At 43.0% G+C, this 17,601-nt stretch overlaps 1 protein-coding gene across 8 annotated transcripts in view; it reads right to left on the bottom strand.

Annotated features, from left to right (window-relative positions):
- Positions 1 to 17,601, bottom strand: part of KIAA2012 (uncharacterized protein KIAA2012 homolog) — a 130,067-nt gene that overhangs the window by 92,271 nt on the left and 20,195 nt on the right. For 6 of the 8 annotated variants that reach the window (XM_038585384.1, XM_038585386.1, XM_038585381.1 and 3 more), the window contains exons 5-11: positions 14,445 to 14,587; positions 12,834 to 13,017; positions 12,069 to 12,211; positions 9,045 to 9,213; positions 8,332 to 8,481; positions 4,942 to 5,112; positions 2,368 to 2,478 (exon numbers count right to left, since the gene is read on the bottom strand). In XM_038585384.1, the coding sequence (XP_038441312.1) occupies positions 2,368 to 2,478; positions 4,942 to 5,112; positions 8,332 to 8,481; positions 9,045 to 9,213; positions 12,069 to 12,211; positions 12,834 to 13,017; positions 14,445 to 14,587 (1,071 nt within the window). The remainder of the gene's footprint in view (positions 1 to 2,367; positions 2,479 to 4,941; positions 5,113 to 8,331; positions 8,482 to 9,044; positions 9,214 to 12,068; positions 12,212 to 12,833; positions 13,018 to 14,444; positions 14,588 to 17,601) is intronic. The other 2 variants (XM_038585387.1, XM_038585389.1) reach the window with 2 other exon arrangements.

Here is a 17,601-nt window from a genome sequence, read left to right as displayed (position 1 = left end):
TCTATGCTCTCTGAAAGCAAGATATCATGATCTAATTGCCTAAGAATTTATTTCCAAATAGATGTTGACAGAGCCTGAAAATCTCAGAAAGATCAGTCAGATCATATTATCTTCTTTATTCAATATTTTTTTTAAAATTAAAAAAATACCCAGCTATGATCCTGAAAGAACTTTCCTTTGTGGCACCTGGGGTATTCAGTCAATCAACAAGCATTTCTTGGACATATGATAAAGACGAGAGGCTCTCTAGGACTCACGTAATATTTGGGAACTAAACAGAAAACAGATGCAGATAAAACAATGATCACAAAAGTGAGAATTAGAGAGAGAGGAATGGCCTGAGGCAGTTGTATGAGAGAGGTCAATTTTAAGGAAACTGTCCCAGAAAAGATGAGTCCTTGCTTGGAGCTTAAAACAATTCTCAATATTTGTGGGCAATTGGGCAACGGCTAGGAGGTAAGAGAAGAAAGCCTGAATGTTTGGCCATTGGAGAGAAGAGAAAAGAGTGGGCCCGAATATGATGGGAGACAAGATTAAAAGGGTAGGGTGAGGAGGATGATCAAAATGGATCCAAACAAACTGAGCTACAAAGAGTTTGGTGTAACTGGAGCAAATCCTTTTCAAGAGTTGAACTTTTTTTTTTTTTCTGTAGACTGCTTCTCAAAACAAAATAAGCAAAACAAAACAAATAGCAACAAACCTTTCCCATTCATAGAGACTCTTCTAAGGCTAGATTGAGCCTATAGGCCCCTGTAGGGAGATATGGGCTTCAGGTTCAGTCTCTCCTTCTGGGGCACATTCCAATCACCATCAAGACTGAAAATCCACCAATAGTATGTGGAGGAAAGGCTGGGGAGAGGCCAGTAACTGACTGGTTGACTGATAGATTCGTTCATTCAACGAGGTTACAGTGAATGCCCTCTGGTTTGAGAGACAAGTAGGATTAAATATGTTGTTCATGGGGCTAGCGCAAGATGGCAGGCAAGTCTCCATTTATTCATCATACGTTTCATTTCTCTCTCTCTTCCTTTTGTGTAGAAATTGTTGAAGGATTTTTTTCATTGAAAATTGATTCTGATCCTGCTATGTATGTGTCAGGGACTGTGTTAGGTACTGAGAATCCCAAATTGACTGAAGCATCACGTCGACAATGTGACAACAAACTTAAAGCCTGAATACTTGGTTTTCTGTTTCTGCCTGTTGCTTTGCCAAAAGGGGAGCTATTTCTCCTGGAACAGAGTGGACAAATGTGCAGCAGGTGAACAGAATCATATATGCTCTCCAGTTGTTATACCAGCTGTGTCACACTGACATTGGCCTCCACCTGTCCAAATCCTGCTTCTACCAATTCAGAACCAAGTTATTTTTATATTTATATCAAGAGATAACCCAAGTGGTGATGGAAGTTCTTTAATACTGAATTTGGAACCTAATGCGTTCTAGTTTCTGGAAACCCATATACTAGGCAGCTACTTTCATAGGATAGACGCAAAACATAAATTATAGCAATAGTCAAGAGACTTTTCAGCTGCTGGTGGTTTTTCAGCTGCTGGTGGTGGAGGAGTTGATACTCTCATTTTGGATGGGGTGATGAACCTTGGACCCTGGGAGGGACTGACCCAAAGTCATCTGACACATAGCTGGATGTAGAGGATGAGCCAGGGCTACTCAAATCTCCTGGCTTTGAATCTGTGCTCTTTTTATTAAGCCAGTGGTGATATAACCCACCAGATGAGTGCAGATTTTAATCTCACTCATCGAGAAGCATGCTGGGCATACATCTCACACATACACATCATGGTGGTTCCTAGGTGGTTGATCCTCATCACCCTTTGACTTCAGTTTTTCTTTTCCTTTGCAAAATGGCTATTGCCCAGAGCCAGCATCTCTTCTCCAAAAAAGTATCATGCCAGAAGGGTTTTTGGAAACGGCCTTGATATCTGTCAGAAGCCAGATGATTCGCAGGGATGAACCAATGCATATAACAAGGATACCTGATTGGATTACCAATTAGCCATCTCCACCTCTGGAGGGTGGTTGGAAACAACAGAAAAGGCAGTGTTTAGTTTGGGTAATTACCAAAAGGGCTTATCATTCTCATCAAGGCATCAACATGGCACATTAGACCTCCTTCAAGCTATTCCACAGAAATTTCCCTCTCCAGATGCTCCAGCAAGAGTAAACTTGCCATGCAAACATTGAGTTATTGTGTCTGAGCTACAGAAGCACCTCTGTGTCAGTGAGAGGGGAGAAACTGGCTAACCTGCATCTGTTTTTAATAATGTCTCTGCTGTTGGGAAGTTTTGGAAGCTGCAGGTAAAATATTCCCATATAAAAGTGAGGCTGGCCTGGGATGTATCATCTTACCTTTACCTGAAAGAGGCTCTTTGGTTTCAGTAGGCCCTGGGAGGGACAGGCAGATGTTTTCTCCATCTGGATCCAGCAAGAAGTGTCCCACTGTGGGGTCTCTTGGATATTCTTGAAAGTAAGCACAGGCATGGATAGTGTTAGCACCAGTGCAGGGGAGGCAGGCTTAACTTGGGCTGTGCTCCCTGAATCCCCAGTGGGTAGATGCCAGTATGCTCAGGTGCTTGCCAGAGCGCAGGCTCAGCCCTACTCCTTGGATTCAGCAGAGCAGGGCCATCATTTAGGCCCCTTCCTCTGGACATCAGTTTGAGATGAACAGGGTGGGGCTGCCACTAGCCTATGTCATGCTTTGTGAGAGTCTGGCAAAGGGACCCCTCTGGACTCAAGCAGCCCTACATAAGCAAGGCTAGGTTTGCGAGGAGCCCCTTCTTCTAGGGGTATGTAGCCCAGCCCCTGGACACAAAGCTTGGGGACTCCAGCTTCTGCTTCCTCTGTCCATCATGTGTCTCTATGCGGCACTCTACAGCACAGCCGTACCCTATGGATCAATGCTGGGGCTGCTTTGTGACTTTTCTCATTTGTGAGGCTAATGAGAAGGAAGCTGTTTAGAAGAATTGAAGGTGTTTCTATAACCTTCCCTTCCCTATCACTGAGGTAAAGGGCTCAGGAGTAGAGCTGGCCACTGTCCACAGTGGATACTTAAGGGACACACACACACACACACACACACACACACATACACAGAGGCATTGCACACACACAGAAACTCACACATATTTTTATAGAGTTGTGCACACACACGTATATATGCAAAGCAACCACACATACACATGCATGCATAACCACATATGCTGGTGTGCATGCATGGATGTACACGTACCATGCATGAATGAAGACACACATCAACACATGCAAACTTGTTCTCAGGCATGCATGCATACATGCATAATCACACACACACACACACATATATATATATATATATATATATATATATATATATACACAAGCACTCACATAGGCTTGTAAGCATACACATACCTCATACACACATGTGCTCTCATACATACACTCATTCATTTATGCACACTTAGCCTATACACTTGAGGCTTTAGATTGCACTCTTATCATAGTCCTGACCTTGGCATTCATTCTAATCAGATTTTCCCTTTATGAAAATGTCGGACTATGGGTGTGTGTGTTTGTGTTTGCTATGGTTTGTCCTGGGCTATGCAACCTCCTAGGAACACCCTATTACTGACATGACCATACCAAAGTTTGGTTCATTTGTATCAAATTTAATAGAGGATCACTGCCAGGCAAATATAAAAGGGAGGGGGCTATAAGAGAAAGATTCCATGCCATAATAGTTTATAAGTGAAAATGAGGTCTTTGGAGAGAGTGAGAGCTGGGGGGAGAGAGGGGTTTGATTTTGACCATTTCAGTGACAGAGAAGCTGTAAACACATAAGGGATTTACTGATCTATGTATTTAATTTATGCTTACAAGGCTTCAACTATATATGCTTGGGAGAGGGAGGGAGGAGAGAGAGAGGGAGAGACTTAAATCGTGAGGCATCCTGTCCCTGAGTGAATATGAGATGAAAATGAAAGATGCCATACCTGCTGTCTTTGTGGCTCTCGGTTCCTACATGCCTCTCAGAGTGTGAGTTTCTCACAGCCCTGAGTGTGATTCTGCTGTTAACAGAGGTACTTTCTTCACATTGTCTGGCACCCAAGCATACACCAATCTCCTTCATCTGGTGTTCAACCAAAGACAGCAGTCCAACACTCTCATGAAGGAGGAACAGCTGGCTGGGCTGAACTTTCTAGAAAATAGTTTGTCAGGTGTCCAGAATGGCACCTCCCTAAGGAACATTCAGGGGTAATTTGGACTCTAAGCAATTTTTGCTTTATGAGCTGCCTTTAGATCACAGCCCCCATGGAAGCTATTACTACTGCACTGCCTCTGCACTATTGCTCTTCTATAAGCATCTTAGTCTCCTTCTAGACTGTAAGCTCTTAAAGATAAGAACTTTAAGTGGGCCTAAGTCATAGAGGAAGTGGATTTGCTTTGCCTCACCCTTCAATAGAAATCCTTCTCTCTCTATGGACAGGCCTCAGGCTCTGCCCTGGGCTGGAGGGTGACTTCTCTCTGGGGACTTTTCCTCTTGGAAAAGTCATGTCACCAGGCTCCCTTGGCCCAGGGAGGGTATTGAGTACGCCTGGTAAATCCAGTAGCGTGTCTCCCTGATGAGCAAAGGGGGCTGTGTCATCACACACTGCTGCCAGGAGTGAGGAGAGCACAGAACAGCTTGGCAGTGCGTGTTGGTGCAGCAAACCCTTAAAACATGTACTAACTCTTTTAGGAATATGCATGGTGAACGTTAATCCCAGACATTGTTGGAAACACTGCTGATTTCCCCTTTACAATGGGGTGGTTTTCAGACAGTTTACATCACAGCTGCTGTGTGGCCCTGGCAGACGATTAAAATGATCCCAGAGCAACAGACAAGCTGAGGCGGGGTGGGGATGGGGGTGGGGGGGAGCATCTGCATACCCCAGGAGTGATTACCTTGTTCTTCTGCTGGAAGGGCCCCCCTGGCCCTTCTCACATCCAAGGGGCCTATGGAACTGCTGCAGCTTGATGTCCTGGGTTTGTCCAGGCCCTGCTGGCCCTCTGGACTTTTTCTTCCTTTAATCAGGGACAGTGGTGGGGTCACATTCTGGAATAGGGCATCAACGTCTTCCAAAGCAAAAGAAGAAAAAACATGAGTGAGAGAACTTCTGAATCAGCAAGAAGGAGAAAGAACCTTTTGTTGTTGTTGTAGTTGTTGTTTTGGTTTGTTTGTTTTTCTATGTGGTTGATGACTCCTTATGCTTAGGCTAGTTAATTCCACTCATTCATAAGTTTGTCCCTCTTTTATAGCTTTGCTAAGGAGTGGAGGCCAAGGTGGCTAGCACAGTGGCCCTTCAGTTGGGGAGCTTCCAAGAGCTGGAAGGACTGGAATAGTGGTTGTTGTTATCATCTTTGCTGAAAGACTCCTGAGAGAGAAAGAAGACTGGGGAGGCCTGGAGATCTTACAAGCCCCTAGAACAAAGGCTCAAACTAGAAAGACTCCAGCTTTAGAGCTCATGGGATTGTTGGCTAGAGTTCCAACCACAAAGCAATTTTTCTGAGCAGAACCGATGATCACATGGCTCCTCAAAGGTCAGAAAGTACAAAGTAGCACCTTCCAGATGGTAGTTAGAAAGTAATGAGATTGATGATAATGCTCCACAAAACACATCCTGCCCTCCACTTCTGTTCTCTTGCTGCAGTTCTTTTTTCAAAATCAGTAGGGACTACTCTAGGAAGGGTGAAACCCACTAATCTAAGTGATTGAGACCTTGTCTTAATCTCTGGGAGTGATCTTTATTTCATATTCAACACACTGTTGCTGCTGTGTTTAAAAGCTGGCTTCAAGCGCGATTTCAAAGTATCACAGGCTACTTATTTATTACAAAGGGAAAAGGTGCCTTTACAATGGAGAAATCCAGTAGACACCACCTTTAACTAAATAATAAATTTTAACATTCCCTGTAATGAAACAAATGATAACAAATGGAATAAATATGAAGGGATATTTCTTGCCTCTTGGTGTGATATGCTGAGGACATATCATCACCTACATACTATTCTTGCCAAAAATGTTGGATCTGAATCTAATTACAAGGAAACAGACAAATTAAAATCAAGAGTAATTCTGAAAAGTGACTAGCCTATCTTCTTCAAAAATGTTGATATCATGAAAAACAAGATTCTAAAGAAATGGGACAATTAAATACAGTACTAATTCTGAGTAGAATCCTGGACTGATTGGGGGAAAAAACTATAAAGAATGTTATTGGTGGGCAGCCCGGGTGACTCAGCGGTTTAGTGCAGCCTTCGGCCCCGGGGCGTGATCCTGGAGACCCGGGATCGAGTCCCACGTTGGCCTCCCTACGTGGAGGCTGCTTCTCCCTCTGCCTGTGTCTCTGCCTCTCTCTCTCTGTGTCCCTCATGAATGAATGAATGAATGAATGAATGAATAAATAAATAAATAAATAAATAAAATCTTTTTTTTTTAAAGAACGTTATTGGTATAATTTTGAAAATTTGAATATGGACTATATATTAAAAAATAAATTTTCTTGAGTGTGGCAGTTATATTGTGGTTATGAGGAAGAAAAATCATTGCTCTTAGGACATATGTGCTGATAAGGGAAGAAATATACAAAGTCTGTAATTTAATCTCAATGGTTCAGCAATAAAATAAGTATGGTATATGTGCATATATAAAATCTGGTTTTATTTTTATGATATTAAAGGTGAGATGATCCAGGGCTAAGCAAGAAAATGAGTACATGCAACCTCTGGCAACAGGACAGTCCTGCTTAGTAGCTTTCAACACCCTTGCCCCAGGAATCTCCTTATTATTTTTTAAGACTTATTTATTTTTTTTTAGGGGGAGGGAAGAAGAGGGGCAGAGGGAGAAGGAGAGAAAGTCTCAAGCAGATTCTGCACTCAGTGGGGAGCCTGGCATGGAATTTGATCTCATGACCCTGAGATCAGGACCTGAACTGCAACCAAGAGTCATACACTTAACTGACTGAGCCACCTGCCCCAGGAATCTTTGTAGGAAAGATTGTCATGCAAACCTTGCCTCTTTAGATTCTTTTCTTTATGCATCTACCACTAGATTGGGTCACATACTGAACTAACTCACACAAGGTATCAGAGACTTATTTGACCAGCTTCCCCTTGGCAGGGTGGCAGAGGATGAACAAGTTCTAGATATTTGGTGGACATGGCAGCCCAAAACAGAGAACAGTGTGAAGTGAGAAATACCAAAGATAAAATTCAATGGTGTTGCCATTGATCCCAATGAGTCAGACTGTGTGCTGGACATTGTGCTCACAGGTGGAAAGCTGCTCTCCTATCTGTTTGCACACAGAGTGACCCTTGTCCATATTTGGATTATTTTTGGAAAGGAAACTTCAGAGGCTTTAGGATAATTAACTCTCACTTAAGAGATAAACAAGCCCTTGCCCCAATAATCAAAGGAAGCTCTCAAAACTGAAATATCTCAAGAACATCCTGATCTGGATTCATTGTTTTGCTTATTCTGGAAGACAGTACAGTGTAATGGGTAGGAGTACAGATTCTGGCATCAGAAGGCCTGAGTGCCAGTGCCAGCTAGGCCACTTATATTTGTGTGACCTCAAACAAATTACTTATCTTTCATGGCTTCAGTTTTCTGATCTGTGAAGTGAGGTAGGATTGTTATGAGGAGTAGTGAGATAAACTAAGGATGGGCCCTGGCACAGAGGAAGAACTCCATAAATATGAATGCTCATCCTTCTACTTGTGATTACTACTAGTCCGAGATCACTTAGCATTTGTCACACAGTCATTTTGCCCTTTGGAAAGAAGGTTTGGTTTTCTGAAGATGAAGGGCTTTCTAAATATGACCCATTATTTCCAGCCTGTCAACACATAAAAAAATACACTTAGCTACACTCATGTGTATAGTTTCAAATGTCCATATGATGTCTTGAAAAATGGGAGGGAAGTCTTTTATTAATATTATGAATTTTAATGAATAAATTGATCAGAAATGGAACTCCCTTGGCTAAAAATGTAGGATAAACTATAAAGTATGCAGCAAATTTTAGTAAGTTTGGTTGCTATTTTATATCTACAACCAGAAACTATTAGTAGGGGGATGATTCAGTGAGTAAGTTGCATGAGCTAGAAACTATGTTGGTTTTGTTATAGCGCTTTGGTTAAAGATAGCTACTGACTGAATTAAGTCATCTTCAAGTGGCAGGGGAGGAACGAGCCTCCCTTATAGCTTCTCATGGCTGAGAACCCTTATGTGTCTTGCCTTGCTTTCCTTCAGGGTGAGAGTTCTGTGGGGTGCTGGAGGGAATGAATAGCTACCTTGACATGAGAGCATGTCCTTGCCTGTGTCCACTGGGAGATGTACTGTTAACTCCCTTGACTTTTCTGGGGATGCATGCTTCAGGGGAGGTTTCCATAAAGGCCTGGCCTTTTCTTCTGTTTCCGGTCCTGACTCAGGCTGTGGGGCACCTGGGAGACAAGGAGAAAGCCAAGTTTTTTAGATGTCTGTGGTTTTTGCCAGCTGTCTCTTCTTTTGGAGGCCCGTCTCTCCCCTTCTCACATATGTGGTTTGGGTGGAGCTGTGTCTATTCCCTGACTGTGGGGTATGCAAGTGACTGAAGCCTAGCTAATGAACACACCTCACTGTCTTAGCTGCATTGATTGGGTCCAGATTGGGCATACAACTCACACCTGGCCAATGAGAGGAAATTCTGGTACTTTTCAAGAGCTTTTAAACAGCATATCCTTTCTAGTAGGGTTAACAGATAAGAGGTTAGCATGAAATTGCAGGAGCAATTCATGGATTTTGAAATCTATCTTTACTACCATATGGGAACATACGAATATGACCAGAAGACACCTTCTTCTAGATTCTACACTTTCTCCTCCTTTAAAAACCTTTCTCTGAAGAGGATGACCCTGGGGAGGGTCGACCATGATTTAGGAGAAGCTTACATTAGGGAGACCCACATCCCCAGTCCTTACTGGCCTGCCTGTGTTCTGTCAGGAGCACCCAAACACAGGGGGCCTACCTCTTCTGTGTGATTTTCCTTTTGGGGGGTTTTGGGTATGGAAATGAATCTCCACTGGGAAGATGAAGAGCTCTGCTGGAGGTTCACTGGCTTTAAATGGACTCCTCAGGGGATCCAGGACTCTGGGTTGTTCTTCTGAGATAGGGGGTAATTTCAAAGCCTTTGGTACCTGAGAAAAATTTTAAAATAAAACAAAACCCAACATGGCAGGTATTTTAAAACTGCTGCTTGCAGAGGACAAATGACACTGTATCTCTTTGTAAATCTAGTGCCAGGGGCTGCTGGGTGTGATGTAGCTTCAGTATTCATGGCTGGGAAGTAGAGCCAACCAACCCAGGAGCTAGCTATCTGATCCAGGAGCTAGCTGGTGCTGCTTTTTGGGAAGCCAGCAATGCCCCTCCCCTAGTCCACTCCCTCACTCCTCTGAGAAGTATAAACGTGATAGATTTAACAGCCTTCCAGACAAAATATAGTCTTTCTTTGTCTTGCAGCTGGGAAATTATGCCAGTTGGAATATAGTTGAGATTTCTGTGTTTAGGGAGGGAGGAACCTCTACATATGTTGCTAAGGGAAAAAAGCAAGGTACAGGACACTGTGCAACCTTTCAGGTTAGAAAGGGCTGAAAGTAGGAATATGCATTTGTGCTTGCTTACTTTATGTAAACTGTCTAAGCCTCAATTTCTTTTTCTGTAAAATGGGAGTAATTGTACTTCCTGCCTCATAAGTTTGCTGTATTACATGAGCTAATTATACGTAGTTACAATAATGTTTGGAATTAGAATTTCTTCTGTATTTCTTTGAGAGTAGACTCTTCTCTCATTAGGTTTAGTGCCCAATCTCGCCACTTGCAGGATATCTAGGCATCTCTACACTTCTGCGATGTGGACATAGCTAAAAATGAATCACCATGTGACAGAATCAGCAACACCTTTAGCACAGTTTTTGTGTCCTAAAAACCCCCAAATGTGTGTGTGTGTGTGTCCAGAGAGAAAAAGTCACAGAGAGAGAGAAACATGGGGGTAGTACTTAGAGCCTCCTCTTTCCAGTTATTCACAAGTCGCTGAGGGGCACATGAGTGGCACAGTTGTTTGAGTGTCCAACTCTTAGTTTCAGCTCAGGTTGTTATCTCAGTATAGTGGGATTGAGTCCTGTTTTGGGCTCCACACTCAGCATAGAGTCTACTTGGGTTTCTCTCTCCCTCTCTCTGCCCCTTCCCACCTCTCTCTCTCTCTCTCTCTCTCTCTCTCTTTTTCAAATAAATAAATCTTAAACAAACAAACAAACAAACAAACAGGGGCATCTGGGTGGCTAAGTGTCTGCCTTTGGCTCAGGTCATGATCCCAGGGTCTTGGAATCGAGTCCTGCTCAGGCTCCTGCTCTGCAGGGGACCTGCTTCTCCCTCTGCCTCTCTCTCTCTCTCTCTCTCAATCTCACATGAATAAGTGGGTAAAATTTTTGAAAAACAAAACAAAAGTTGCTGAAAATTTCTCTTTTTAGTCTTAACACATGAACTTGGCTCTGTGAAATGTACATGTGTGCTAGGTTTCAAGGAGTTCAGTTTCACGGGAGGAAAAATAAAAACGTTTCTCATTTTTTTAGTGTTCAAAGAGAAAAAAATGATCAGAAACACGCATAAGCATCCTTCATGTTTAGAGTTGAATGAGGAAGGAAATTCAACCAGGTATATGCAGGGTGATATTTAGGACTTCAAGACAGTAAGAAAATGATTAATCAAATGCACGCACATAGGATCTTTATGTTCCTGGCCTTCACTTTCCAGGTGCCAGCTGCCCACTAACTGCCCTTTTCTGAATACTGACCTTGTGCATATAGTCTGACAAGGTTTGCATTGAGAAATCTATGTGTAAACCCAAATGGTTTGTGTGAGGTGTGCTGACAAATCTTTAATTTCTTTATTCTAATCAAAACTTTATAGAGTTGTAATAGAGCAGAAAATACTGCCTTCCTCTGCTAAACCATATGCCTGGGTTGAAGAAAGTGTCTGGGCTGACCTGGAGTATGGGATTGAGGCTTCCCTTAGGCCTGCAGATGAGGCCTACTGTTTACTCCTGACCCAAAGGAACCTGGGAGACAGAGGGCCTTCTGGCCTGAATGGGAAGGTTTGGATCAGGTTAGACACAAGTAATCTGAGAAAATCCTGAACAGACTGAAAATAATATCCCTCATTGGCATCAGGTCCACCTGGAATGCCTGTGGCTCCTTCAGCGGCACTTCAGAGGATATGCATCTCCACCATGAACTAACATTGCTCTAGTTCCTAATCTGAGACGAGATACTTTCACAGGAATGCATCATCTCATTTCATCCTTCCATCAGCCTGTGAAGTGGGCATTATCATCTGTGTGCACAGATGAGATCAGTGCAGCTCAGAGGGCTGAGGGACCTGCTTGAATTCACGCAGCTGCTACAGGGCAGAGCTTTCCAGAGCCCCTGTTTGCTTCTGCTCGGCACAGTTAACTTCATACCACTGGAAGACCCCCATAGAATTGCAAAGCAGGACAAGGCCAGAGAGCTAGGAACATTCCTGGGGCAGGGGGGAGGTGTACTTGACTTTTGAAAAGATTGGTAAAACTGCCACACCCACTGTATTCAAAGGTGACAGATCTTCAATTAAGCAAAACTATTGCTGGATTCAGGATCTCCAGCTTTTTGAGTTTGAAGTGGGTCAATTGTTTGGGAGCTCAAATTCTGTCCTTACATATTTACAGATCACCCCCAGCCCCTTAAAAGCATAAAGGACTCTGTTGCCACCAGAGTGCGGTAATATCATGCATTTTAAGGTAGAACTGAGACCTGTTGAAACTTCTTGTTCTTCACTATTTTCCACATTTAATAAATTATAACAGTTTTATTTCAGCTCCACATGGTGAGCTCAATAGCGAGTAAGGCCATTTCTCTGTTTGAGATGTCCCTTTGAGTTGCCTCGTTCCTAGATTGAGATTAATTTTTTAAGGGCAAGCACGCATGCGCACATGCACACACATGCACACATGTACACACAACCTTTTTCTTCTTCACTTCCCCAGCTGTGTTTTTCTCTGAACCAGTAGCAGGTGCTATAGGAGGGAAAAGGCATCTTTCAGCAGGAGGCTCCTGTAACAAGTGGCTGCTTCTGCCCTTGTAGAGTTTTATATTCCCTTGTCTTTCTGTAGAAACAGGATGGGAATGAGAACTTATTAGAGGATGGACAGTTGACCTTCAGCTTTTATCACTTTTGGGTTAATAGGAATACAGGTAAGAACAGGAGCTGAGACAGCCATGGCTTTAGCTGAGGCAGGTTCGGGGAGTCCTAATCTCATTACCTGGGTTGAGTTCTTGCTGGCAAGTCAGGTGATGGAGAGAAGGATAACGATAATAGTAACAGTTGACACATAGTAAGTGCTAAATATAGGAAAAGGATTATATAAAGTATTTCACATCCAGTAACTCACCTAATCCCCATAATAGTCTTATGAAGGTATTATTGTTATCCCCATTCTACAGATGGGGAAAACCGAGCCTCAGCAAGATCAAATACCTTGCCCAAGATCACAACTAGAAGAGTGGGGGTAATTTACACCCAGGCAGTCTGATTGAAGAATGCGTGTGCTTGAGTACTAGGCAAAAAGGAGGCTGTCGGCCTTGTTGCCACCTTCTGCTGGACTTTGGCTGTTACTTTCTAAAATGACAGGTATGAGGAAGTGACATTCGGCGTGCCTCAGTGCTCTCAAATGAACTCTGCATGATTAGGGATACCCAGATTAACAAGTAAGACATTTGGCTTCTTACCGCTGAGATCTGCCTTTCTATTGGGGAAGGCTCCTCCATAGAATGTAATGTGGGATTTGTCACTCAGGAGCCAAGAATGATCGATGTGGGCATGCCCAAAGGCCCTTCGGGAGGTTTGCTGTATTTTTTCATTGTGGCTCTCCTTTGAAGTGTGTGTACGATGGTGATTCTCTATTGATGTGTCCTGGGGAATGACAGATACACATTCCTGTAAACAGGCTTTGTAAAGAAACAGAGCTGGTTCCTTTAACAGTCAGATCTTGTGGCTAGACTGTTGTTGCAAGGAAGGAACCTCTTTGGCAGCCTAGGAAGATAAACAAGGTTGTATGAGTATGATCTCTAATGCTATTTGTTGTAATAAAACATTTTATTATTATGAGAGAAAGAATGACCTTTAACCATGCCTGATATATAGTTTTTTTTTTATATAGTGCTTTCTTGCAAAGAAATTAAAAGTCAAAATGAAGCTCTGTATCTTTGTCTGTATGCATTGTAAAATGTCTCTCCCTCTGCCCTTCTACCCAGTGGTACCTCTCTTCTCCCCCTTTCCAGCTCACAGTGGCATGTGATTTTCTTGTAAGTCAAATGAGCTTAAAGATAGTAGCATGTGTCGTGTATGTTGTTCTGAACCACTGTCATCTTGTACACACACACATACACACACACACACACACACACACATACACTCATACACATAGGCCTTAGAGTTTAGAAACCATTTATATATTTTAATGCATTTAATCCTCATAGTAGCCTAGTGAATATGATATGATATGTATAATAACAGCTCCATTTTACAAAGGAGGTAATTCAGGCTCAAAGTCAGTTAAGTTTCTTTATCATGTTCACCACAACTTGTCAAATGCAGGACCCAAACCAGGCCTTTTCCAATTCTAAGGCCAAGAGCTCTTTTCTCTAAAGAAGATTTCAGCTGCCAAGATGGGGTGAAGACTGTAGGGGGACTCTGTGGTTACGTAAATTTGGAAAACCATAAGTTAAAGTTAAACCAACTACTTCAAATGGTCCATATTCACACATGCCCTGTGATTCTCTGGGAGGAGACCATGGTATGCAGCATTTCCCAAATGTATTTGGCCAGGAAATTCTTTCTTTCTTTCTTTCTTTCTTTCTTCCTTTCTTTCTTTCTTTCTTTCTTTCTTTCTTTCTTTCTTTCTTTCTTTCTTTCTTTCTTTCTTTCTTTCTCTTTCTTTCTTTTTTAAAGATTATATTTATTTATTTGTCAGAGAGGGGGAGAGAGAACAAGAGAGAGCAAGCATGCACACAAGCAGGGGGAGTGGGAGGCAGGGGAGAGGGAGAACCAGGCTTCTTGCTGAGCAGAGAGCCTGATATGTGGCTTGATCTCAGGACCCTGGGATCATGACCTGAGCCAAAGGCAGACGCTTAACTGACTGAGCCACCCAGGTGCCTACAAAATGCTTTTTTTCATCAAGCAGCTGGCAGTGTTCCACATGTGACACTTTGGGAAACTGTGGTCAATAGGCTTAAAGTACTCTTCCTTTCTCTGGGGGAACCCCAAAGAATGGTGAAAAAAGGGCATATCCCCTCTGAAGTCATGAACAATGACAGAAGGGAGCCTATTAGAAATGGTACCTCTGCCTGGGTTTCATCTTTCTGCCATGACTGCTTCCTGAGTGGCGGCAAGTGAATCCCCTGACTGCTGTGGTTCGTGGCTACAGAGCCCTGGTCCACATGTCCACCGGCCCCAGCTTCCCCTCCAGCCAGGCCCTGTTGACCTGCAAAGGTAAACAGTGGATCAGCCTTGTAAACCCAGATATGGGCACTGTGTTATTAGCTGCTTCCAAACTACCTTCCTTCTTGATCTTTGGAGCAAAAGTGTTGATCAAGGCCCTTGTTCCTCTTCCCTCCTTATTTGTGTTTCTGCTAGTACCTTCATGGAAGTGGCAGCCAGGTCTCTAGAGCAGAACTGCACTAGGAATCAGGAGGCTCAGGACTGAGTCTTCATTTCTTGGACTCAGTTTCCTCATCTGTAAAATGGGGATACTGATCCCTTGCCCTTGCTTCCTCACAGAGTTGTCTGGAACTCATGTAAAATCATGAATGTGATGGTCCTTTGCAAACTGAGGGACTGGAGGGTGACGGTGATGTGATTGTGGTGGGGCTGCCCTGCAGCCCTGCTCTGTTGCCGTTGAAATGCTCTGTCTGAAGCCCTTGGTTTCCTGGGCTGTCTGCTGGTTGTTTACTTGTGGGCAAAGCTCTGCTGAATGCACTGTGATGGACGGCTGCTTAGCTCTCTGAACTTACCCTGTCTGTGCAACCCTCAGGAAGGATCTGAGTCAACAGATGACTCCAGCATGGTTAACAAATCTTTCATCGATGGGGTAAAGGGTCCTGCAGCTATTTTCATCACTTGCTCAAGGTAGATTTATTGCTGAAACTATCTGGCAAACCTTTGTTGTTTGGAGCTGCTTTAGCAACACCTCTACTCTCGGCATGCTGCTCTGTGGAACAGTGTAGGGCTGTCTTTCACCCAGGGGCTCTGGGAGTTGTTCAGGGGCCCTGCATAAGCTGGAACTCCAGACTTCTGGAGGCTCCCAGCCAGCCTCACCTTCCCTCTATATTCCCCAACCCTCATCATTCCCTGCGTCATTCCCTTCCTTGGTGTCATTGGATCAAAAGCCAAATGCCCCCTCTTGAGGCTACTCCCTCCCTCCAGCTCTTGTTCCTTTGCCTACTGGCTCCTGACAGTGCTTGGGTCTGAGCTGATGCTAAGAATGTTGGTAGAACAGAGGCAGACTCAGACTCAGGTTCAGAGGGGTCTGCTCAGGTTTTAGTGGTCCAGAGAAACCTGATGAGCCCTTGGGACCCCCGCAATCTGAGGAGACCCAGGTCCTCATTAGGCCTGCCTTAAGAGGGCCTCCACACCTCCATACGGGGTGTGGCACTAAAGACCTTTTTGTATATTCTAGAATTATTCTTTGGCAACAAGTCAGACTTCAGGTCCATGCTTTCTGGTCAGATTCACCTGGAACCAAATGTATTTCTGAGGGTAGAGGAAGTGAAACTCTGGCCAAGTGGCCACTCACTTGGTGAATAGCCTTATATGGTAGACTGTCTAAGTTGGATCAAGGGGCACTGTGAGTAGGGGGATATAGAGAAGCATTCTTCTTTTTGGCTGTATCCCAGTGATATTGACTATATGACTCAATCTATTCAAGGGAAACCAAGATTTTTCTCAGTAAACATCATCTCTGGCTCATTTGCTTATGCTTAATAGAAACAGGTGTGCAAGCAAGATATTGGAAGTTTCAGTTGTTGAAAGGAGATCACAAAACTTGGTCTCTCTGTCTCAAAATATGGATTAAGATTACCCAAATAATGTGAACTGGAGTAGCAATTTAGAGATCTTACAGAGTTTTTTTTACCTCTGTCCTCTTCTGTGATTTTTTTTTTTTTTTTTTTACAACAACCCAGAGAGGGTAGAATGCAGATACCATTACTACCATTTTACAAATGAGCAAACCAAGGATTCAGGGAGTATAAGTGACATGACCAACATCACATTGTTGGGGAAATCTTATATTTGTAGTTAGGACTTTTCCTACTTTTTGAAATAAAGTGTCTGGAAAAAAGAGGTAGGCCAAGAGGAGATGAAGTTAAAACCGATAAAACCATCAGTCAGGGTTCAAGTTACAGCCTCTGAGCTGTTTTTACTTCTTTGCAAATTGATTTTTGAGCCATGTGATCATGAGCAATGGAGCATTGCAATTAGTAATTATGCTTAAAAACACAAGGTAGGGAGGGCTCTATACCTAACATTTATTGAGCACTTACTATGTGCCAGATACTGTATTATCCCATTTAATTCCAACATCTAGTCTTATAAGGCAAAAGTGGGCATGGCCATCTCTACTTTATAAATGAGGAAACTGAAGCCCAGAGAGGTCACATGGCTTGGGATCTGGTGCTAATTGGTACATGTTTAATTACAATTCTATATGGACTCTGTTTTCTTTCTGATTGTTACAGCTCCTTGGCATATGGCAGTAATTAAGGAAATCACTTAATCTCTTAGGTGTGCAGTGTTGATCTACTCCCAGAATGAAATTACTGCAGTCCCCTGTCCAGTATTTATAGACCTTAGGGCATCAAAATCTAAGGATATTAACTGAAGACAGTAGGATTTTTGAAGAGAGAGGGTATAATGCAATGTCAAAATGGGGTACCACCTGGGGAAGGACAGAGGGTTACAACACAGGAGCATTACCTGAGCAAATTCACCCATTCCCTGGAAATGGATGGCCCAGAAACTTGATCTCTTTAGTGTCCCAGAATCAACTGGTTTAAGGGATGTTGACCCACATTAGCAAAGTGTATAGAGACTCTATAAGCCAGGGTATGAATTTATGAAGAGAAATACAATGGCTTGACCAGCATATTTCCTGTAGATGAACTATATGTGGATCAGGTTATGACCAAAATTCCCTGGTTCCAGAGTCAAGACTTAGAGGAGGTATATGACAGGAATGTTTAATGAGAACCTGCCACATTCTTCTCCATTCATTTGATAGATCAGATATTCTACTTATCCTGGCCAGATCCTTTCCCAAGGACAAGACTTGGTTAGGGACTATCATTAATCCTGGAAAATTCCTTTTTCATTTCAGAAAAATTAACTTTTTATTATTAGGCTCTTGTTTCCTTCTCTTTTCTCAAAAACTGGCACTAGCCAATGCCTTATTCTTTGTCCATTAGTGCCTCAGTCATCTTTTCCTATCTCCCTTGGCAA

Source organism: Canis lupus, chromosome 37 (assembly GCF_011100685.1).
Source record: "Canis lupus familiaris isolate Mischka breed German Shepherd chromosome 37, alternate assembly UU_Cfam_GSD_1.0, whole genome shotgun sequence".
In the NCBI taxonomy this organism is placed as follows: domain Eukaryota; kingdom Metazoa; phylum Chordata; class Mammalia; order Carnivora; family Canidae; genus Canis; species Canis lupus.
This window is presented reverse-complemented; position numbering and strand designations above follow the sequence as displayed.